Raw genomic sequence first — 24,225 nt, 5'->3', positions numbered from 1 at the left:
ATGTGATGCAACTTTAAATTACGGAATTGAACAGTAAGCGATGAAATGGTTGAAGAGTGCATGTGAAGGGCCTTGGGGAGACACCTCCCTTAAGGCTGAACTTAAGGGAGGTCGGGTTCTGCGTCGATGGTAACCGCTGAGCGTGCTCATTGGGGCGCTAGTACTACTCGCATCCGGACCTCTGGTGGAGATGTAGGTTGACATAGTTCAAATTTCGTCTTTGCACCTATCTAAATAAGCTGTCTGAATAGCCTAGTGCAAGTATCTATATGAACTGTCTAGAAAATATTTTGCATTGATGATCTTCGCATAACTTTTCGTTATCAGGATAATAAATTTATTGTTGTAGAAACACCCCAAATTTAATAAAGAAATAAGAAAGTCCCGTGCACTAAAAAAATCCCGTGAAAATCCAGAAAAAGTGAAGGCGAGTTCAGTCAGTCTTGTTCTGCGTCAGTAGGTTTTCCTCCATTGAGTGAGCTGCTTAGGGCACGGCTTTATCGAGACACAGGATGAATTGCATCGCCTGCCAAATAGAATACACGTTATGAGTCATGTACTTTTTAAGCTGAATACATCTTCATGAACCGTAATCTATTTCACTGCATGAATTATCTCTTATTATATGTATTTTTAATATTTTTAACATTGTGTTTATCGAGTATAACAAAAATATGTTGCATGAGTTGGCTTGGAGAATAAACACATATTTTTCAGGACTCACGTTCAGATATTTCATGGTGGAGCTCTTGCATGTCGGGTAAGCCTTTGCGAAGTTGGTGTCTTTGCTGCATTTGTTTTGCAACAAAATCTTTTGGAAGGCCACATCGTCCACTGTGTTGTCAGGCTTCAGCTGGTGAAGAAATAAGGGCTTGTTAATAACTAGTAGCATAAAATTATTTTCAGAAAAAGAACAAGGAATAAATATCTATCGCAATGAAAATTTAGAGATTTGGACTTCCGCACTCCCTAGATCTGGATAATTTGAAACATTATTATTCGTCATGCAAACAAGAAACATGTTCTGGCAATATTTTTGTTCTATATAATAAATTATGTATTTAATATCTCATTTCAGTTCACTGACAATGCTTAAGAAACGCTACATTTTTCAATTAAGCAGACGAAACGCGGAATAGAACGCACAGTAGAAATGCATATTGGATCCAGACGAGCGGATACGCGAAATCGTTGATGTTTTTGCATATGCCCAAGTAACTGCACTATGTACTGCACTCATTGTGCCAATATACTGAAATACTCACGACTCCGTTAGATTTCCACGCGCACTTGTAGTAATTGTATATTAGTGGATCACATGTTGCTGCATCTTGCGGAAGTTTGTAACATTGTACATCTGTTGGGGAGAAAAATTGTCAGAGGTTGGTATTCATGGCATATAAATGTAACCAATGATGGAAGCTAAGTTAAACAATCTACAGTGAGCTAAAGTCTTTCAAGGCAAATCTGTCAAACACATATCATCAACAAATTTAAAATTAAAAAATACTAAAATCGTGGAAATTGTGAAATTTATAGAGTGAAATTTTGTGGCTGATCGTTTAGGAAACTAAGATTTCAAGCCGAGAAAATTAAACTTGTTAATTTTGTTAACAAGCGCACATGGCGAATTAAGGAAACTGTTTTGAATGCTCATTTGTCGATGAATTCTTGAAACAATTTTTACTCATATAGGCTCGCTCAAAATGCTTAACATATTAAGAAAATATGCCTAAGGAAAAGTTATATGTTATGAAATGCGTTTACAAAAAAAATAGATTAATCATCAAGATGTAGATATTGATGATAAGACGCAACGAACTCCCACGCATGCATACAAGGTGGTTTTCTTCTTCTGCATTTTAGAGAAATATATTAGTTGCTGTGTTTAGACCCTCAGTCGACCTATTTGGGTTTAGAATTAGATTAACAGCCAGCAGGAATAAACTGATTCAAAATAACTCTATTTGTGTACTCACTTGAAACATACTTGTCCACGTCCAATTTGTGCTGCAGAATGCAAGTTTCTAGACCAGCGAGCTTGTTATATGCCGACCAGAGCGCCTCATTGCAAGGTGATGAACCTCTGTAAAAATTACAAAAATAACCATTCTGTGTAAAAAAAATCAACAGAAGCCTTATCCTTAGAAATAGGTTCAGTGTTTGAAAATTCAATAAAAAAATGATATGATACTTCAAAGAACGCCCTGAATGCAGCTCTACAATTCCGAATTTTTTCGTTAGGACAATTTTCTCGTTTAGCAAATAAAAAATTCACTGTTAACGTTGCCTGCGTCAAGGTTCAGACATTCAGGAGTTACGAAGTAATGAAGGAAAGTGGATGAAATATTTTCGAATGATTAGTTTGCGTTATATTGGAGCAGAAAATTCGTTCTCTATTACTCTAGACATTGGTCATCCATTCAAATCGTTAATTTCAATCAAATAGAACATAAAAATAATGACCTATACAAAAATAATAATCATATTCACAGATCTTGGCAATATCACATCGTTGATTTGGTGTAGAAGCGAAGTACTTACGCCGCGGACGAGGCAGCGGCGGCTACGATGAGAAGCATCAGAGCTCGCGTCATCTTTTGGCTGTGGTCGTGGTAGCGGTGCGATGGCAGGTCGGAGCAGTGGTGCGATGGCAGGTCGGAGCAGCGGTGCGATGGCAGGTCGGAGCAGCGGTGCGGTGGCAGGTCGGAGCAGCGGTGCGATGGCAGGTCGGAGCAGCGGTGCGTGAGCAGCGGTGCGACGGCAGGTCGGAGCAGCGGTGCAATGGCAGGTCGGAGCAGCGGTGCGACGGCAGGTCGTGCGTAGGAAGGCAAATGCGTCTTGGTCCTGATGCATTGTGGAGATGTGGTGGCCATGTTATAGGCTTTGCATTTGTTAGGACAGGTGTTAAGAAATGTATTCAGAGGCTGTTATTAATGATGGACTGTTCATACATGCGTGCCTAAGCATCATCAATTTTGTTGCCTCTAAGTATGCAAAGTTAAATTTTAAAGGCAGAATGCTCTCTGTTCATTTTATTATGAAACTTTGGTTTTAGAATATAACTTAATATTCTTTTGATGATTGATTCTCTAAAAACAATTTTTTTAGAACTCAATTATTTACTTATAAACCTCAATGTGGCTGTAAATTCAGTACTTAGTACAGTACAAATGAGAATATCTATGAATAAATATATATTATCTAAAAATATCTATGACAATTCATTATACATATTCTCATCATCAATTAATATCTCTGTTTTTGTCGTGGTGAATTGCATTCATTATTTATTTATTTTTATTATAGGCGAATGGTATGTACCGTGTCGAAAATAATTGAAATGAATTAACTCAATGATTATTTAATTAATTTTTATTACCTAAATTTAATTGTTCGGTTACAATACAGTTAGGGTGCTCTGTACTCAACTTTTCGTTGTAAGAAAAGCCACAGATTATTTATAAATGCATCGGCAATAATTATTGAAGTGATTAATGTTGCAGGGTCATAGGTAAGAGTTATTTAACCTTCCTCATTCAGAAAACTGCAAAGACAATGGGTAAAAGAATAACTCCTTTACTGAACTCAAGTGTTAAACGAGCTGCATTATATTAGAAAATTTGTATACGGTGACGAATTAGTGGCCATCATTTGCGGCCTCAGCCCATAATTCTATGCGGTCAACAATGGCTGGTTAAAGCAGTAAGAAAATATCAAAGCTTCCACTATCAAGTTGAGTAAAATTACATTATATTCACATCTGATGCAAGAACTCGCCTAAATTGTTTGTCTGACAATAACTAAAATAACATTTCCTAAATTAAATGTATTGAAAAAATAATGTGTAAGAAATATTGTAAGTTATTCCTGCTCGGATGCGATCAAACCTGGTCTATGAGTTCTGTTGTGCACGCTGTGCATCTACGTACGTTGGAATGACGTCGCGTAACTTCTACATCCGGGTTCCTGAACATCGTGGCAGGATCTACCGTTCTAACTTGCCTCTCTCCAAGCCTCCTCATTCTTCCGTGCGCCTCCATGCTGAACAGTGCGACATGGCTGTAACTGAGAGTGATTTCAAGATACTCGGTTCCACTTCTGGCTGCTCGGATTTGAGAATATTGGAGTCTCTACATATCTTCAAACGAAAACCGTGTCTCAATAATGCGTTTAGTTCATATAATCTGGAAATAGTGAATCGCTAGGCTCTTATATTCTTTTCGTGAACCCTAGGACTAAGTTGTTCCAATCGAGTCCTGTTTTTTCGATATAATGTTTGGTCTTGTTTAGGTTTTATGTCTGTCTTAGAATTTTTATCCGATAATATGATTTTATTCATTTTTAGTTTTTCGAACTGATGATGGAGCTGGACTCCGAAACGTTTTCAATATCGATATGGTGAATTTGCTTGGTGTTTTCTTTGCTTTTAAATTCCTTGTAAGAAATATTATCCTGGAGAGAATCATTTGACCACGAAATTTCAGCTCTAACTCTCACCGAATATTTCATTCTTATCGTAAAAAACGGGCGCTCCAGCCGAAGCGTCTGTGGCAAATACGACGTACAATTAATGTCAGTTTTTTTTTATTTTTCATTAAATTGTATCCATTTACTAGATTTACGACTAAAAATGCGACGTGTAGTTAATGTCAGGGTTTTTCTTTTTTACTAAATTGTACCAATTTACTAATTTACTACTACACACGAATACATGAATTTCTTCCATTGTAAAATTGCTGGTAAAAGTAAAGCAAAAGGTTTGACGTGCTCAGCTCCGTCTTTGCAGAGCGACCTTCATTTTACGAGCCTCAGGCGTGTTGGTACAAGTGCAGCGAGCTGACAAATGACAGCAGTCGTCTTGACGAAGTGACAGCAGTTTATCTTGAGGTCTGACGAATGATGCTAATGATGTCGGGATTCGATAAGATCATTTGAACGGTGATCATTAGGGAGAGTTGCTTTGTTTCGTAATAGAATAGAAGTATCGACACTGAAGAAATAGGCCCATGTCCTGTTGCCGATTCTTGAATTTTTCGTGACTTGTTTCACAAGGGATCCGCCTTTGGAACCCAATCTTTCCATAACTGACGATTGATTGAGATAGCTGCTGGACTTATTGCCTGGTCCGTAATTTGCTAGGCATTTTAAGACTGAACATATGCTCCTGCATAGCTTCGTCTAGTCTGTTTGGCTGCCATCAGGTGGTCAAAGTTCCTCCATTGGAGGGCGGCGCCCCCCATTTGCAAACTATGACACTTTCCTAAAATTTGTCTTCCGCATATGTAACTAGAAGAGTTCTACTACAATGCATCAAAATCTGGAGTTATTTTACCAAAAAATGAAAAAATTGGAGCGGGTACTCCTACAGGCTTTAAATAATAGCTCTTTTTTGTGGGTCACATTATTAATTTTTTAACCTATTAGATATGCAAACTTTTTAAATCTCCTATTGTGTTACGTAGCCTCAGTATTAGGCCTTTGATGGCCATTGACAAAATTTTTCTATGTCAAATCGTTTTTGAGTTTTGGGGATTTTGTTAAAAAAACGAAAAGTGGTCAAAGTTACCCCACCGGTCAAAGTAACCCCATTTTGCGGTACTTTAATAGGAACAAAATTGTACTTGCCTATGACTGAGGCTTCCATGGCTTGGTAGAATACACACAATGATTGCTTAGTGCATTAGGCTTTTTAAGTGCTGACTCCCATGCATATTTGGAAGTGAAATTAATTTGCATATTAAATCCTGTTGAATATTCACAATAATATATAATTTCATTTAACTGTTTTTCTAGCACTGTTTGCATTCAGGTAGCTTTCATGGTAATTGCTAACAACTGAGAATCATATGAGTGTGTGCTGCCAATGGCACTGCAGCATGGCCCTGTTATGAATTACAAATATATATACGCTCTTCTGAATTATGGATATATATGTGTCAGGAAATAAGATAATTTGAAGTATCATTCTCCCACTATTAACTATAAATACTTTCTCTAAGCAAGACTTGCTTTAAAAAAATGGCACTGGTCTTTATGATATTATTTTCTGAGTATATTTTAATGAATTTTTCTATTCATTCTCTAATTTTCTGTCAATTGATCTTTATAAGTCAAGATTTTCATAAATTGAATTTTATTAAGTATAGATTCACATAAAGTAATTTTTGATATAGTGAAATATTCTCTGACAATTTTTCTGCAAACATGCATCAATGATTGATGACAAATTACAAAATAATATTGAGAGAAATTGTCATCATATTCCTTTGATATTTCCCCTCCAGAAATTACTAACAATACAAATCCTAATGTGGCAGGTTCTGATCATTGATGAACTGAGCTGCATATTAATTACTACACGTTATCTTCCAGATGGAAAACAGTGCCCAAAATTGGTATCAAGTAACCCCAACTGTAACATCACACAAAGAATATTTGCAAATCAAGTTCTCTCCCAGCAAGGAACATTTTGATAGAGTTTCAACTGATCACCATATTTCTACACCTCACTGCCTGGATGCAAACCAAAAACCTCTATCATCAATTTCTCATTCCTCTCAAAACCTCTATCCAAAATCCTCGGAAAAATCACTATTTTTCCTTCAGGTTGATGACAAAAGATCCTTGTCAACCNTAGTATTGTAATGTCTTCCGACCCAAATTTTGAACCTTCCACCCATGCTAAATCTTCTAAACCCATGTTCAAAACCACATTCAATCCTTCCATTGTAGCTACTGCATCTTCTAAAACCCAGTTTGAGACTACATTTAGAGCTCCAATTTCAGCTACATCTTCCAAACCCATGTTGGAGTCTACACTTAAACCTAACATTTCGGCCACCACATCTTTAGCACCAAGGATTGCAACTGTATTTAAAACTCCCATTTCTGCTACGACAGTTTCTGAACCCATGTTGGAGAATACATTTAAACCTCTCATTTTGACTACCACAAATTCTAAACCCATGCTGAAAGCTATATTGAAACCCCCAATTTCGGCTGCCATAGCTTCTGAACCCATGTTGGAGACTACATTTAAACCTCCCATTCTGGCTACCACAACTTCTGAACCCATGGTGGAGACTACATTTAAACCTCCTATTTTGACTACCACAACTTCTGAACCCATGCTGGAGACGACACTCAAACCCCCCATTTCAGCTGCCATAGCTTCTGAACCCACGTTCGAGACTAAATTTAACCCTCCCATTTTTGCTACAACATATTCTGAACCCACGTTGGAGACTTTATTTAAACCTGCCATTTTGACTAAAACAACTTCCAAAACCGTATTAAAGCCTTCATTTAAACCTTCCCTAGTAAATATCACATCTTCTTCAAAATCCATTTCAGATACAGACTCGACTAATGTATTCTTAAATAGTGAGCCCAATCCGAAAACTACTACCAAGGGGGATGGTAATCCAAAGGCTGCAACTATGTTCCATTACACGTGTCAGCAATGTCCGTTCACTGCCCCTACGGCGCGAAGATTAAGGTACCATCTGACGAAATGCGGAAAATCTAGTCAAGAGGACCCGAATTCACCTCATGAACTTGGCCCTGCAGATATGGAGTCTATAAATTTTGAGGCCAATAATTCTAAAGGAGCATCCAATGACATGATTTCATCTTCAAGCTACACGTGTCAGCAATGTCCGTTCACTACCACCACGGCGCGAAGCTTTAGGTACCATCTGACGAAATGCGGAAAATCTAGTCAAGAGGACCCAAATTCAGCTCACGAACTTGACCTTACAGAGATCATGTCTATAAATTTCGAGGCCAATAATTCTAATGGAGGAACAAATGACATGATTTCATCATCAAGCTACACGTGTCAGCAATGTCCATTCACTACCACCTCGGCGCGAAGCTTGAGGTACCATCTGACGAAATGCCCAAATTTACATCATAAACTTGGCCCTACGCAGATTAAGCCTAGAAATTTCAAAGCCAATAATGCCAATAGAATATTAAATAACAGGACTTCTATGTTAAGCTACAGGTGTAAATACTGTCCATTCTATGCTACGGCGCTGGTACGTTTGAGGCACCATCAAATGAAATGCCCGAATTTGCCTCCTGAATTTGGCCGTTCTGAGGTCAAGCCACCGACTTTTATTCATTTAATGAATATACGATTAAAAAACGACGTACAATAATTGTCAGGGTTTCATTTCCTACTAAGTTATGATCGGGTTCAAAAGGCCGGATCCCTTGTGAATCAAGTCACGAAAAGTACAAGAATCGGCAACAGGCCATGGGCCTATTTCTTCAGAGCCGACACTTCTATTCTATTCTATCCATATACTAAATTTACTACTACACACTGTTGAAATATTTTCCATTGTAGAATTGCTTTTAAAAGCAAAGCAGAAGCAAAGCTCCGTCCATGCAGAGCGGCCTTCATTTTACGAGCCTCAGGCGTGTAGGTACAAGTGCAGCGAGCTGACAAATGACAGCAGACGATCAATCTTGACGTTTGATGAATGATTGAGGTCTGATGAGTGATTGAGGTTTGATGAATGATTGAGGTCTGATGAATGATTGAGGTCTGATGAATGATTGAGGTCTGATGAATGATTGAGGTCTGATGAGTGATTAAGGTTTGATGAATGATTGAGGTCTGATGAATGATTGAGGTCTGATGAATGATTGAGGTCTGATGAATGATTGAGGTCTGATGAATGATTGAGGTCTGATGAGTGATTGAGGTCTGATGAATGATTGAGGTCTGATGAGTGATTGAGGTCTGATGAATGATTGAGGTCTGATGAATGATTGAGGTCTGATGAATGATTGAGGTCTGATGAATGATTAAAGTTTGATGAATGATGTTGATGATGTCGGGACTTGATAAAATCATATGAACAGTGATCGTTAGGAAGAAATGCTTTGTTTCGTAATGACGCTTGTTGAAAAAAAAACAGTCAAAGGTGGTGGGTGTTTGCAAGGTGAAGAAGATTGTGCAAGGAACTTGAGAGAATATGATAAAAATAATTAATGTTTAATAATTGTAGTAATAATTATTGAACTAAAAACTAATCTAAATAATTAAGGATAATAATTCAATGATGATCATTAAAATAAACATCGTGAATTACTCGACTTTGTGATAAATCAAGATAAATATGGATTTATCACAAAGTCTCACTCATTTATCTGAGAACTTCAGACCCAAAACTTCATTTGCTTTTGTTCTCATGTTTTCTCGCTGACAAATTCTATGCCGTGACTATCCGTACGATTGGCGTCATTGAATTGTCTTACGCCAGTTCTGATCAGTTCATAGTTCTGCTCTTAGGCTAAGAGAAAGTGAAATAAGAATCTCGCTAAAAATGATCATTTTATTTGAAATAAATTTTAATATGGAAAATTTCAAAAATGATTGATACCAGCAACGTAGAATCAATTATCAATGAGAAGAAACAATTCTTGTTCATGAACTCGTCAATCTTTGACTCACTCCTGATCTTTTCTTGGGCGTCTTGCTTCAAAACTAGAGCCGTAATATGGCAAAACTGTAACTCTGTACTCACTGCAGTGAGTGACAGAGAGCGCATTTTCTCGTCGACGAAAACGTGAAGTCACGGACGGACATGAGTACAATAGGGCATTTATCCATAAATGAGAAAATGCGCTACAAAGAATGATAAAGAATAGACTCTGAGGAAGGAGTGAAACTTATTCCAAATAATGCGCACTTGTTGCCACGTGTGGGTCATCCTGACAGTTTGGCCCCGCAAAAGTAGGATCTGTGGGAACGTCCGCTCTCGCTGCCGTGCTGCGGGTAGAAGTGTGTCACATTATTGACGATATAACCCGTTATTTTTTCTATAACCCATTAGTTTTTCCGAGAGTAACCTCTAGTCATTCCCTGATCCCACTACATCTCAGCGGCGGCCTTTTGATCTGAGAATCCTTATTATAGAATAGAAGAGTCGGCACTGAAAAAATAGGCCCATGGCCTGTTGCCGATTCTTGAATTTTTCGTGACTTGATTCACAAGGGATCAGGCCTTTGGAACCCAATCCTTCCATAACTGACGATTGATTGAGATAGCTGCTGGACTTATTGCCTGGTCCGTAATTTGCTAGGCATTTTAAGACTGAACATATGCTCCTGCATAGCTTCGTCTAGTCTGTTCTTGAAGATGTTCATACTCGGAGCGTCAACGATGCTATCAGGTAGGCTGTTCCACATGGTGACTATTGTTATATTTCATATGAGAACATATTTCAAATTATACTTTATAAATGATTCATATAATCGCGCAATGGGGAACAGGAGCCGCGCTATCAAAATTAACTTATGTACACATAGTTTCTTCGGTACACATGGCGTTCTTTTTCACGTCTGTGATTGGTTGGTTTAGCTTGAAAAGTCGTCAGCGATTGGCTGACGGAGTTACGAACTCTTACTATTTTTGATTTTACGGCCCCTGACTTCACTATGGAGTGCAGCTGACTCGACGTGTGCACGGTCTCGGAAGGTAGTGAAACACGTAAAAAAGAGAAAATATTTATCTTTTTCTTAATTTAAAAAGTTATCAATGCTAATTCTATTTAAGAAACAGCTAAACTAATACTCGTGAAGTTATGACTGACTTTTTCCGCTTTAAAATGAATAAATTTCTAGGATTTTGGAGAACTTTCAAGTTGAATTTAAAAAGTTATAAATACTAAATCTATTTTAGAAACGGCTGAACTGATACTATACTAGTGAAATTATAACGGACGTTTGGTCGCTTTAAAGTGAATAAATTTCCAGCTGACTCGTAAATAAGTAATTTCTTTTACAAGCTACTGTTTTGTTTTCGCTAAGTTCCAGCCTCAGTCTTAATGTAACTCAAAAAATTAAGCCACCAACAAAAACCTCCCTGCATTTTGGTCGAATTTAGATTTGTTTGTTCGAATCAATCCCGCTGATAGGAGGAATAAATTGTTTATACATTTTATAATGCATTAAATTTCTCAACAAATTGGATAATGTTTCGAATTTTGGTGCTTCTGAAAACAGTTGGCGTCAGAAAAACATAGGTTATGAGCCGGAAGCTGACTAATGTTGTCTCTGTTTCTTGCGTCAATGTTCCTTTGCTTGCGGAGGTCCATGGGAAAAGGAGGGAGATGAACGAAGGCAGAGAGGAAGACCCAGAAAGTTACGCCTACACGGGACTATCCCAGAGAGGAAATACTGAGGGTAGTGGGATGGGAAGGAAAAACAAAGAAGTTCTGCGTGGCATAGAGGAGGTCCCCGCACTCAATGCAGGCGGCGCTATGAGCTCATACAACCTTAAAGGTCTAAGATGGCAGAATACTTAGCCACAGAGATGGCCTTAGCCACAACGGAGCTAAGTCACAACTGAGCGTTAAGGAACGAGGCAGCCATGACCTTGTTGATCTCAGCAGTTTCGGCGATGTGGTTGGACATCTCCGGGCCGTGAATCAGCTTCGCCAACCTATAAGAATTGGCAGGCATGGTGCCTTCCTCCCTTACCTAACATTATGAGTTCGTCAATATGATGCAAATTTAAATCCCGGAACTGAACAGTAAGCGTTGAAATGGTTTAGGAGTGAATGTGATATAAAAGAGCTCTGGTGAGATACCTCCCTTAAGGCTGGCATTAATGGAGGTCGGGTTCTGCGTCGACGGTAACCGCTGAGCGTGCGCATTGGGGCGCTAGTACTACTCGCATCCGGACCTCTGGTGGAGATGTAGTTCAAATTTCGTTTCCGCACCAATCTCTATAAGCTGTCTGAATAGCCTTGTGTAAATATCTATATGAACTGTCTGGGAAATATTTTTCATTGATGATCTTCGCGTAACTTCTCGTTATCAGGATAATAAATTTATTGTTGAAGAAACACCACCAAATTTAGTAAAGAAATAAGAAAGTCCCGTGCACTAAAAAATTCCCAAAAATCACGAAAGAGTGAACGTGAGTTCAGTCAGTCTTGTTGTGCGTCAGTTGGTTTTCCTCCACTGAGTGAGCTGCTTTGGGCACGGCTTTACTGAGACACGCGATGAATTGCAACGCCTGCCAAATAGAATATACGTCATGAGTCATGTACTTTTAAGCTGAATACATCTTCATAACATAACGTAACATAGTGATCTCGGCGCTGAAGTGTAGGCCTGATGTGGCCTGTCGCCGATTCTTTTCCTTTTCGTGCCTTGTTCACAAACGATTTAAAATCGTGTCATTTGACCGGATCTTTTCATGACTGACGACAGTTTACAATAGCTACTACCCTATCGAAATTCGAAGACCTGTCAACCGCTGGCACACGGACGCCCAAAGTTCTTATGGCCGGGTAAATTAGAAGCTCTATGTCCGCATTAGGTTCCGGTTGCCGTAGCGAAATAAGCGCCGAAATGGAATCTTGTGAAATTACTCGTCGAGCTTGGGGCGATCGTGGGGCGCGCGTATTTGGTACCTGATACGTTCGGGACAGACACGGCCGAATATGAAAAATGCTTAAAAAAATGCCCCCTCCCTTCCCCCCCTTATGGGGAGAAGGGAGGGGGCATTTCAATCTCTGAACGTTATATATATATATGCAGTCTATATTGCACTACTCGCTTAGTTTTAAGATCAGAGCAGTCTACCAGAGGCTCAATTTCATGCAAAGACGTTTACAGCTAGTAACTTTTATGACATGGCGTGGTTAGAAATGAGGGCAATAATCGCAAATAAAAAAATTCAATCAATACANATCGTGCGATAGCGTCATCAGCGTTTGACCAGGGGCATCATGACGAAGCTTGACCAGCTGCTCTTTTTAAGCATATTGCGCAGATTTGGCCTACCGGGCAATTGACTTCCAAAAGAGGCTGGTAAATAGAAGCAAAACACCCTACGTGGCCGACTTGCTCCTGATTCACCCCTAAGCCGAATATAGTTCCTCTAAAACGACCTTAATCGGCACGAAAATTTTGACAGGGTAGACTTCCACCGGGTTCAATATGGTGCTAGGCATTTCAAGTGTGAACATATATTTTTCCATAGCTTTATCTAGTCTGTTCTTGAACGCGTTCATACATGGAGCGCCAACGATGTCATCGGGGTGGCTGTTCCACATGTCGGTGATTCGAAGCAAGAAGAAATGTTGGCGCGTGAAGAATTTGCCGCGCAGTTTTTTTAGTTTACAGCCGTGGCCCCTGGTGTTGGTTCTTGTTTCAAATTCTAGTAATCCTTCGGGGACCTTGTATAAGCCATGAGTATACTTGTATGCTTCAATGAGGTCCCCACGCAGACGTCGATAACAGAGGCTTGGAAGCTTCATAATCTTTTATCATTCTTCATAGGACTTGCCCTTCAAGCCTGGAATATTCTTGTTGCACGTCTTTGAACATTCTCTGTTAAATTTTTGTCCTTTTCAAATCTCAGTGACCACACAACGTTTCCAAACTCTAGATTCGGGCGCACGACAGCAACAAACAACTGCTTCATTACTTCTACATCTAGGAACTCGTCTGAGCGTCTTATTAGTCCAAAAAGTTTGTTGGATGTGTTAGCTTGCGTTTCAACATGCTTAGAAAATGTCAGCTCCTTGTCGACATAAACTGCGAGATCTTTTTCCACTCTAGACTTTTCAATCATGCAACCGTTTCTTCTCATACTGTAATCTTGCTGTTCATTGTTATTCACGAGGTGAAGTACTTTACACTTGTCAGCATTAAACCGCAGCTGCCACGTATCAGTTAACTAAACTGTCTAGATCATCTTGCAATTGCGTTTTATTTGACGCATCCTTCATTGAATTATAAACTTTTGTGTCGTCGGCATACATGGAGCACACGCTAGACACTGCTTCTGGCAGATCATTTATAAAAGCAACGAACAAAATAGGCCCAAAAACGCTTCCTCGTGGCACGCCGCTGCACACTGATGCCCAGTCTGACACGGTTCCGTTAATACTGACACGTTGTCGTCTACCTACTAGAAAATCTCTGATCCATTGCAGTACGTTTCCCTCAATTCTCAAAGACTTCACTTTACGCAACAGCCGCTCATGCGGAACATTGTCAAATGCTTTGGCAAAATCGAGGTACAATGCATCCACTGGCTTCCCTTCGTCCAGCAGGCGAGTCCAATCGTTCTACGTAGATAATAATTAGTGGTGCAGGATCTATCGGCAACAAAACTATGTTGACAATCTGATAAGAGAAAGTGAGCAGCCAAGTGATCGATAATCCTATCCCTCACAACAGATTCCATTAGCTTGAAAACACTTGTCAGACTGACAGGGCGATAGTTGCCGGGGCTGCTTTTGTCACCTTTTTTGAACAATGGTGTTACTTGAGCTTCTTTCCAGTCGGACGGCAAAGTTCTTTCGTTCAAGGTTTTTTGAAAGAATACTGTCAATGGGCCAGCCAGAACGGTTACTAATTCTTTGAGCAATCTGGGATGGAAGCCGTCTGGTCCACATGACTTGTTGGGATTTAGAGCTACCAGGCGCTTGAGAACCTCTTCTTTGTGAAGTTCAAAACCTGTTAACTTTGAGCCGACTGGGCGCTCCTCAATATCTGGAATACTGTTCAATTCCTCATCTGTGAACACACTGCTGAAGAACTGATTAAGAACGTTAGCCTTGCCCTCATCAGAAGAAATCTTTCTTTGGTCTACTTTAAAATCAGATGTAACTCAAATATTCGCAAAATTTCTCAATATCAGGATAATAAATCTATTATTGAAGAAACACCACCAAATTTAATGAAAAAATAAGAAAGTCCCGTGCACCAAAAAATATAAAAAAATCCCGAAAGAGTGAAGGCGAGTTCAGTCAGTCTTGTTCCGTGTCAGTAGGTTTTCCTCCACTGAGTGAGCTGCTTAGGGCACGGCTTTATCGAGACACGCGATGAATTGCAACGCCTGCCAAATAGAATATACGTCATGAGTCATGTACTTTTTAAGCTGAATACATTTTCGTGTACCATGATCTATTACGCTGCATGAATGATTTCTATATTATATATATTTTGAATATTTTTAACATTGTGTTCATCGAATATAACAAAAATATGTTGCATGAGTTTGCTTGGAGAATAAAGACACATTTTTTTCATGACTCACGTTCAAATACTTCATGGTTGAGCTCTTGCATGTCGGGTAAGCCTTTGCGAAGTTGGTGTCTTTGCTGCATTTGTTCTGCAACAAAATCTTCTGGAAGGCCACATCGTCCACTGTGTTGTCAGGCTTCAGCTGGCGAGGAAATAAGGGCTTGGGAATAACTAGCTGAATAAAAATATTTTAATAAAAAAAACTATTAAGGTATAATATTTCAAGCTATGAAAATTGGGAGATTTGGACTTAAGGACTTCCTCACTCCCTAGATCTGGACAATTTGAAACATTATTATTCGTCATGCAAACAAGAAAATATGTTCTGTCAAATATTTTTGTTCTACATAATAAGTTACGTGTTTAATACCTCATTTCAGTTCACTGACAAGGCTTAAGAAACGCTTCATCTTTCAATTCGCGGAATAAAACAATTCGCGGAAGAATTGCGGAATAAAACTTGCAGCAAAAATGTATATTGGGTCCAGACGAGCGGATATGCGAAATGTTGATGTCTTTGTATATGCCCGAGAAACTGCTCTATGTACTGCACTCAGTGCTCAAGTAACTGCACTTTGTACTGCACTCAGTGCTCAAGTAACTGCACTCTGTACTGCACTCAGTGCCCAAGTAACTGCACTATGTACTGCACTCAGTGCTCAAGTAACTGCACTATGTACTGCACTCATTGTGCCAATATACTGCAATACTCACGGCTCCATTTGATTTCCACGCGCACTTGAAGTAATTGTATACCAGTGGATCACATGTTGCTACATCGTACGGATATACGTTACAGTTGTCAACTGTTGGGGAGAAAAATAGTTAGAGATTGATATTCATGGCATATAAATCTAACCAATGATGAAAGCTAAGCTAACCAATCTACAGCAAGCTAAGGTCTTTCAAGGCAAATGTGACAAACACAAAGCGTCAAAAAAATTAAAATTAAATAAATAACAAAATTGTAGAAATTGTGAAATTTATGGAGTGAAATTGTGTGGCTGATTGTTTAGGAAACTAAGATTTCAAGTCGAGAAAATTGAACTTGTTAATTTCAATTTGCAGCAAATGCCCATGGAGAAGGAAACAGTTTTAAATGCTCATTTGTCGATGAATTTTTGAAATAATTTTTCATCATCTAGGCTCGCTCAAGATGCCTAAAATATCAAGAAAATATGCCTAGGGGGAAATTAGGTTTTTAGCATGCGTTAGCAAAAAATAGATTAATCATTAAGATGTAAATTTTGATGATAAAACGTAATCACCGACGTAATAAGAATCACCGACATGTGGAACAGCCTCCACGATTACATCGCTGGCGCTCCGAGTATGAACGCGTTCAAGAACAGACTAGATAAAGCTATGGAACTTGAAATGCCTAGCACCATATCGAACCCGGTGGAAGTCTAGTAGCTACTTGAAACTATCGTCAGTCATGAAAAGATCCGGTCAAATGACACGAGTTTTAGATCTATGAACAAGGCACGAAAAGGAAAAGAATCGGCGACAGGCCGCATCAGGCCTACACTTCAGCGCCGAGATCATTATGTTATGTTTTGTAACGAACTCCAGCGCACGCATACGAGGTGGTTTGCTTCTCCTGCATTATAGATACAAATGTCAGCTGCTGAGTTTAGACCCTCAATCGACCTATTTGGGTTTAGAATTATGTTAACAGCCAGCAGGAATAAACTGATTCAAAATTACTCTATTTGTGTACTCACTTGAAAGATACTTGTCCATCTCCGTTTGGTACTGCAGAGCGCAAGTTTCTACATCACCGAGATTATTATATGCCGACCTGAGCGCCATATTGCAAGCTGATGGAGCTCTGTAAAAAAAAGTCATTTTTGTGTAAAAAAATTAACAATAGCCTTCTCCTTTGAAATGGGTTCAACGTTTGAAAATTAAAACGAAAAAACAAGATGATATTATACTTCAAAAGAACGTCCTGAATGCAGCTCTACACACCCTAATTCATTCGTTAGAACAATTTTCTCGTTTAGCAAATAACAAATTCACTGTTGAAGTTGCCTTCATCATGGTTCATACATTTAGGAGTTACGAAGTAATAAAGGAAAGTGGATTAAATATTCTCGAATGATTAGTTTGCGTTATATTGGAGCAAAAAAATCGTAATCTGCTACTCCATGACATGGGTCATTCTGCTTTCAAATCGTTAATTTCAATCAAATAGAAAACAATAAAAATCACGACATGTATGAAAATTATAATCATAATCCCAGATCTTGTCAATATCACATCGTTGATTTGGTTTGCAAGCGAAGTACTTACGCATCGGACGAGGCAGCGGCGACTACGATGAGAAGCATCAGAGCTCGCGTCATCTTTTTGCACATTATCATCAATTTTGTCGCCTCTAAATATACAAACTTAAATTTTAAATTCAGAATGCTCTCTGTTCATTTTATTTTGGAAACTTTGGTTTTAGAATATAACTTAATATTCTTTTGATGATTGAGTCTTTATAAACAAACTTTTTTATAACTCATTTCCTGACTTATAAAAACTCAATGTTGCTCTAAATTCACTATTTGGCAAACGATAATAGCTAAAAATAAATGTCTATTACCATGAAAAGACCCATGCTAATTAATTATATCTATTCTCATAATCAATTAATATCTCACTTTTGTCGAGATGAATTTCATTCATTGTTTAATTAGACCTATTCGCCTATAATTAATTTTATTATAGGCAAATGGTATGAACTGTGTCGAAAATAATTGAAATGGATCAATTTGATGATTATTAAATGAATTTTTATTACCTAAAGGTAATTGTTTGGTTACTCTACATTTACGGTGCTCTGGACTCAACTTTTGCTTGTACGAAAAGTCCCAGGTTATTTATAAATGCATCGGTAATAATTATTGTAATGGTTAGTATTGCAGACTCAATGGTACAAGCGATTTAACCTTCCTCATTCAGAAACAGTTGCTGCGATGACAATAAGTAATTTAATAACTCCTTTACTTAAGTTGAACGTGAAACGAGCTGCATTATATTTAGCGGATTCAGCGTTTATTAGTCCGCAGGCCTGTCGCCGATTCTTAACATTGCAAAACATCCACAACTTGTTGCGGTTTCGAACTCGCAACGCACTGCTACAATTCTGCTGTGCTTAACCACCCGGCCTCCTCGCTGATTCTGACCAGAAACTGGCGCACAGAGCTGGGATCGAACCCGCGCCTCTCTGCTTCAATCGTGGTACTCTGAACTGTAACCACTGGGCCACCCTTGTCCACGGTCACGAGTTAGTGGCCATAATTTGTGTCATCCCATAATTCTATGCGGTCAACAATGGCGGGTTAAAGTACATCAAAAATTATATAGATAGTAATGATAATAAATGTTAATAACCCACGCATTTGAAAAATATCAAAGCTGCCACTATCGAGCTGAGTATAATTACATTCTAAACTTATCTGATGCAAGAACTCGCCTAAATTATTTGTCTGAGAATAACTGAAACAACATTGACTAAATTAAATGTAATGAAAAACTAATATCTAGGAAATATTGTTCCGGAGAGAACCATCTGACCATGAAATTCCAGCTCTAACTCTCACCAAATATTTCATTCTTCCCGTAAAGTACGGGCGCCTCAGCCGAATTAATTTAATATCCAGTCAATCAGGTCTTGATAGATCGACGGAGATTGATGTGGTTCGATCAAGAATATTGATGCAGATTCCTGCTCGATCGACGAAGGCAAAACCCAATTTGGAGTCGACAAGTAGGAGGGCAATGTCACGGGGCGCACCACCGATTAAAGAGGGGCATTATCTACCGATTCTGTGAAGATCTTTGAAGTTTTTACACCCGATAATTTGTTGAGTCGAATAATCTGCATCGAACGATGTCGTATCTACAGTAGCTGAAGTCGAATCTGCATTGATCGATGTAGAATCATCATTGATCTACGTCGAATCTAGATTAATCGATGTCTAATCCATATTAATTGTCAAATGCCCGGCAGTTGAGTTTGACCGTTTGTCGATTACGCGAAAACAAATTTACAATTATTTACTCTCTCTCTCTCTCTCTCCGAGGTCGCTGATACGTTACTCTTTACTATGACAAGTCAGATTAGATATTTTTTGCTGTCGAACATTCACATCGTATATACACTTGCGATATCAATTACAATCTAACAAATTTAATTACTAATGACGCAGGGAAGTTACAAGCAATTCACCGCTAGGTGCTCTTACCGGATAGACGTCGACGGCAGCTCCGAGATTCGAACGCGGGAATTTCGCGTCCGAGTTCACGCCTCAGCCAGCTGGCCCAGTAAGACACCTTACCATACTGAGAACTACATACTGTAACTGCAAAACGAATGGCTTGCAATCGTCAGGTAAATCGAGGAATAGCCACATATGTGGTGGAACTGTTTAAATGGTATTTATTCATATTTATTTTATAGGAATGAACGCAGTTTCTTTTCAATTGAAAAAAGAATATTTCTCGTATTTTAAAGGAGACAAGCACTGTTTTTCTTGCCACTTTTTATGATATTCAGGCAAGCGAAATGCCGTTACTTCCATATTTCCTCAATTTACGTATTTAAAAGTTAGTTCTCTAGTTTACATAAATTTTATAATGGAGCTGATCGATTTACATCGAAATTTATTTCTCATTGTTTTTATTGCCTCAAATCAGCCTCGTTAAAAATTTTAGGCAAATTTGTCATGAATAAGCAGGGCAGGGTGGCCTATTTATCATTAATTTATCATGAATAGGCAGGGTGGCCTAGTGGTTACAGTTCAGAGTACCAAGATTGGCGCAGAGAGGCGCGGGTTCGATCCCAGCTCTGTGCGCCAGTTTCTGGTCACAATCGGCGAGGAGGCCGGGCGGTTAAGCACAGCAGAATTGTAGAAGTGAGTTGCGAGTTCGAGACCGCAAAATGCTGTGAATGTTCTGCGATGTTAAGAATCGGCGACAGGCCTATACGGCCTAATTAACGCTGAAACCGCTATTATTATTATTATTATTATTATTAATGGAACACGCTAAAGCAGCTGCATGAAAATGTTTTGAATATGAACTATGAAGAAGTTTATGATGGGATCTTTTTAAATAAAGATATTGCTAAGCTTTGAAGCAGTTTCTTCATTTTAGTCTATAAAAATATTCGGAGATTTATATCATTTAATAAAACGCATGTAAAAAACGTTTTCTTTACACTCACGTTAGAAAAAAAATTTGCAGGTAAACTTATCAATATATCCTGAACATTATTAAGGTAAGGTAACATAAAGGCTTAAACGTTCCTCTTTGCGGAAGCGGTCAAGCTGGGTAAGCTAGTAAAACACGTATTTCAAAGTATTAAAATAATTACGTGGTATAATAATCGTAACTGACATCAGAATAGGACCCGAAAAAGCGCATTCTATCTATTGAACTAGATTAAACACAATATTGAACACAATTTTAAGTGGGTAATCATAAATTATAGTGCATATCAATTGCCGGTTCATTATTCTATTAGATTGAATAGCCAACCGACATGTTTGCTCACGAATTTTTCGGTTTGCTCTATAAATTTGCCCATACTCAGATACTTCCCGATGCAACGATAAACCCACAGTCGATAGTTCGCCATGCATCTGCATAGATTGTTTAGGGAAATTTGACTTCCAAATCTTTGAGTGGTCGGATCTTCCGCGTTATGCAGTAACCCATACTAATCGACATCGTTGCCCACATTGACGATTGACTGGTAAGCGTTTGTGGCGACCGAAAATACGACCTACAATTAACGTCAGGCTTTTTATCATCAAATCATCAAATTTTATCCATTCATCAAATTGTATCCATTTACTAAATTTACGACAAAAAAACGACGAACAATTAATGTCACGGTTTTTATTTTCTACTAAATTGTATCCATTTTCCGCTTTAAAATGAATAAATTTCTAGGATTTTGGAGAACTTTCGAGTTGAATTTAAAAAGTTATAAATACTAAATCTATTTTAGAAACGGCTGAACTGATACTATACTCGTAAAATTATAACGGTCTTTTGGTCGCTCTACAGCAGTGGTTCCCAAAGTGGGCGATATCGCCCCCCTATGGGCGGTGGAAAGATTTTGGGGGGCGGTAAGGAAGAAGAGGGCGGTAGGGGGGCGATAGTCCGCAGTCGAAGTCAGAAGTTCCAGCGTGTTTTTTGCCGATTTGTACACAACACGTGCTGCACTTAAATTTTGATGAAAAGACGCAACGAACTCCCGCGCACGCATAGCAGGCGGTTAATGTATTTGATAAAATTGGAGAAACTGCACATTCTTATGATATAGTGTAGTGAACTAAACGGGTTTTCTTGTCCTGCATTTTAGAGAAATATGTTAGTTGCTGAGTTTAGACCCTCAGTCGATCTATTTGGGCTTAGAATTAGATTAACAGCCAGCAGGAATAACTGATTCAAAATTACTCTATTTGTGTACTCACTTGAAAAAAACTTGTTCACCTCCGTTTCGTACTGCAGAAACAGCAACTTATGACACCAGAGATATTTTCACCTGCCGACCAGAGCGCCATATTGCAAGCTGATTTAGCTCTGTAAAAAAATTACAAAAATAATCGTGTATGTGTAAAAATTCAACAAAAGCCTTCTCCTTCGAAATGGGTTCAACGTTTTAAAATATAATAAAAAACAAGATGATATGATACTTCAAAAGAACGCCATGAATGCAGCTCTACACACCCTAATTTTCTCGTTAGGACAATTTTCTCGTTTAGCAAATAACAAATTCACTGTTAACGTTGCCTTCATCATGGTTCATACATTCAAGAGCTACGAAGTAATAAAGGAAGGTATATTAAATATTCTTAGACGATTAGTTTGCGTTATACTGGAGTAGAAAAATCGTAATCAATTACTACATAAGACATTGGTCATCCTCCATTCAAATCGTTAATTTCAATCAAACAGAACACAATAAAAATCACTAGCCATATAAAAATATTCATGTTCACGGATCTTGCCAATATCACATCGTCGGTTTGGTTTGTAAGCGAAGTACTTACGCCGCGGACGAGGCAGCGGCGACTACGATGAGAAGCATCAGAGCTCGCGTCATCTTTTGCTGTGGTCGTTGCGATGGCAGGTCGGAGCAGCGGTGCGATGGCAGGTCGTGGCAGCGGTGCGATGGCAGGTCGGAGCAGCGGTGCGATGGCAGGTCGTGCGTAGGCAGGCCAATGCGTCTTGTTCCTGATGCATTGTGGGCATGTGGTGGCCATGTTATAGGCTTTGCATTTGTTGGGACAGGTGTTAAGAAATGCACTCAGTCGATGTTATTAATGATGGACTGTTACACCTGCGTGCATAATCCATCATCAATTTTGTTGCCTCTAATTATACAAAGTTAAATTTTCAAGGCCAGAATGCTGTCTGTTCATTTTATTATGAAAACTTTAGTTTTAGAGTATAACTTAATATTCTTTTGATGATTGATTTTCTACGAACAAACTTTGTTTTAAACCTCATTTCTTTAGTTATTAAAACTCAATTTTGCTGTAAATTCAGTATTTGGCAAATGATAATAGCTAAAAATAAATGTCTTTTATCCCAAAGAAGACCCATGACAATCAATTATTATATTCTTGTCATCAATTAATATCTCACTTTTGTCTTGACGAATTTCAATAATATTTAATTGGACCACTATATGGGCGATTGGTATGTACGTACTACGTCTAAAATAATTGAAATGATTCATTTAATTATTCGAATCAAATTAATTGTTTCGTTACACTACAGTTACGGTGCTCTGCATGTACTCAACTTTTGGTTGCAAGAAAAGCCACAGATTATTTATTAATACATCGGTAATAAATATTGAAGTGGTTAGTATTGCAGACTCAAAGGTACAAGTTATTTAACCTTCCTCATTCAGAAACAGAAGCTGAGATGAGGTATATTAATAACTCCTATACTGAAGTTAAGCGTTAAACGAGCTGCATTCTTTTAGAAAATTTGTCCACGCTCACTAGCTGATGGCATTATTCGCGGCCTCGACCCACAATGGGTCGCGTGTCGGGCAATAATGGCTGGTTAAAGTACATGAAAAAAGCATATAAATACTAATAATAATCATTTGTCTGACAATAACTTTTATAACATTAACAAAATTAAATGTAATGAGACAATAATATGTAGGAAATAGTGTCTCGAAGAGAACCACTTGACCACGAAATTTCAGCTCCAACTCTCGCCGAATATTTCATTCTTATCGTAAAGTACGGGTGCCTCAGGCGCTTTAAGCCTGGACTAATGTACTAATTAGCGTTAGTACATTTAACTATCATGTAACTATTTGCATTATAGTACCTTAATTAAATGTAAACAATGAACAGGTGACTCATGAGCAAACGATATCCAGTTTTTGACACAAATTTTTTAACGTTTTAATAATGTGGAGGAAAGTTTGACAGACACGCAGACGCTCCAACTTTTAATACGAAATACGACGAAACAATTAAATACGACGTACAATTAATGTAAGCCATTTTATTTTCTATTAAATTGCATCCATTTAATGAATATACGATTAAAAAACGACGTACAATAATTGTCAGGGTTTCATTTCCTACTAAGTTATGATCGGGTCCAAAAGGCCGGATCCCTTGTGAATCAAGTCACGAAAAGTACAAGAATCGGCAACAGGCCATGGGCCTATTTCTTCAACGCCGACACTCCTATTCTATTCTATTCTATCCATATACTAAATTTACTACTACACACTGTTGAAATATTTTCCATTGTAGAATTGCTTTTAAAAGTAAGCAGAAGCAAAGCTCCGTCCATGCAGAGCGACCTTCATTTTACGAGCCTCAGGCGTGTTGGTACAAGTGCAGCGAGCTGACAAATGACAGCAGACGATCAATCTTGAGGTTTGATGAATGATGTTAATGATGTCGGGGCTTTATAAAATCATATGNGAAGAGCCAACCGACATGTTTGCGCATGAATTTTTCGGTTTTTGCTCTAAAAAGTTGCCCACACTCAGATACTTCGCGATGCAACGATAAACCCACAGTCGATAGTTCGCCATGCATCTGCATAAATTGTTTAGGGAAATTCGACTTCCAAATCTTCGAGTGGTCGGATCTTCCGCGTTTTGCA

General features: G+C 38.5%; 1 protein-coding gene and 1 long non-coding RNA gene across 2 annotated transcripts; both read right to left on the bottom strand.

Moving 5' to 3' along the window:
• Positions 1-297: 297 nt before the first annotated feature.
• LOC108666093 lies at positions 298-22,324 on the bottom strand. Its single transcript, XM_018152905.2, has 6 exons — positions 22,201-22,324; positions 2,545-2,746; positions 1,980-2,086; positions 1,266-1,357; positions 725-853; positions 298-526 (listed from the first exon to the last, which is right to left on the bottom strand). Exons 2-6 carry the CDS (start codon positions 2,595-2,597, stop codon positions 485-487), a joined length of 423 nt encoding a protein of 140 aa, XP_018008394.1. The 5' UTR covers positions 2,598-2,746; positions 22,201-22,324; the 3' UTR covers positions 298-484.
• Positions 14,744-15,896, bottom strand: LOC125179251. Its single transcript, XR_007157199.1, has 3 exons — positions 15,784-15,896; positions 15,083-15,211; positions 14,744-14,881 (listed from the first exon to the last, which is right to left on the bottom strand). It is a non-coding gene; the product is annotated as an uncharacterized LOC125179251 (long non-coding RNA).
• Positions 22,325-24,225: the final 1,901 nt, after the last annotated feature.

The sequence above is a fragment of the Hyalella azteca genome, unplaced genomic scaffold (assembly GCF_000764305.2).
Source record: "Hyalella azteca isolate HAZT.00-mixed unplaced genomic scaffold, Hazt_2.0.2 contig16112, whole genome shotgun sequence".
Lineage (NCBI taxonomy): Eukaryota > Metazoa > Arthropoda > Malacostraca > Amphipoda > Hyalellidae > Hyalella > Hyalella azteca.
Note: the sequence above shows the minus strand (reverse complement) of the source record. Positions and strands in the feature narration are given on the sequence as shown.

What these genes read in the sequence shown, in the direction of transcription:
- LOC108666093 (XM_018152905.2), bottom strand. Translation starts at nt 2,597, where the DNA reads ATGACGCGAGCTCTGATGCTTCTCATCGTAGCCGCCGCTGCCTCGTCC. An exon ending in CGTGGACAAGTATGTTTCAA is followed by an intron (nt 1,358 to 1,979) that starts GTGAGTACACAA and finishes TCTCCCCAACAG; the next exon opens with ATGTACAATGTTACAAACTT. An exon ending in CGTGGAAATCTAACGGAGTC is followed by an intron (nt 854 to 1,265) that starts GTGAGTATTTCA and finishes TTTCTTCACCAG; the next exon opens with CTGAAGCCTGACAACACAGT.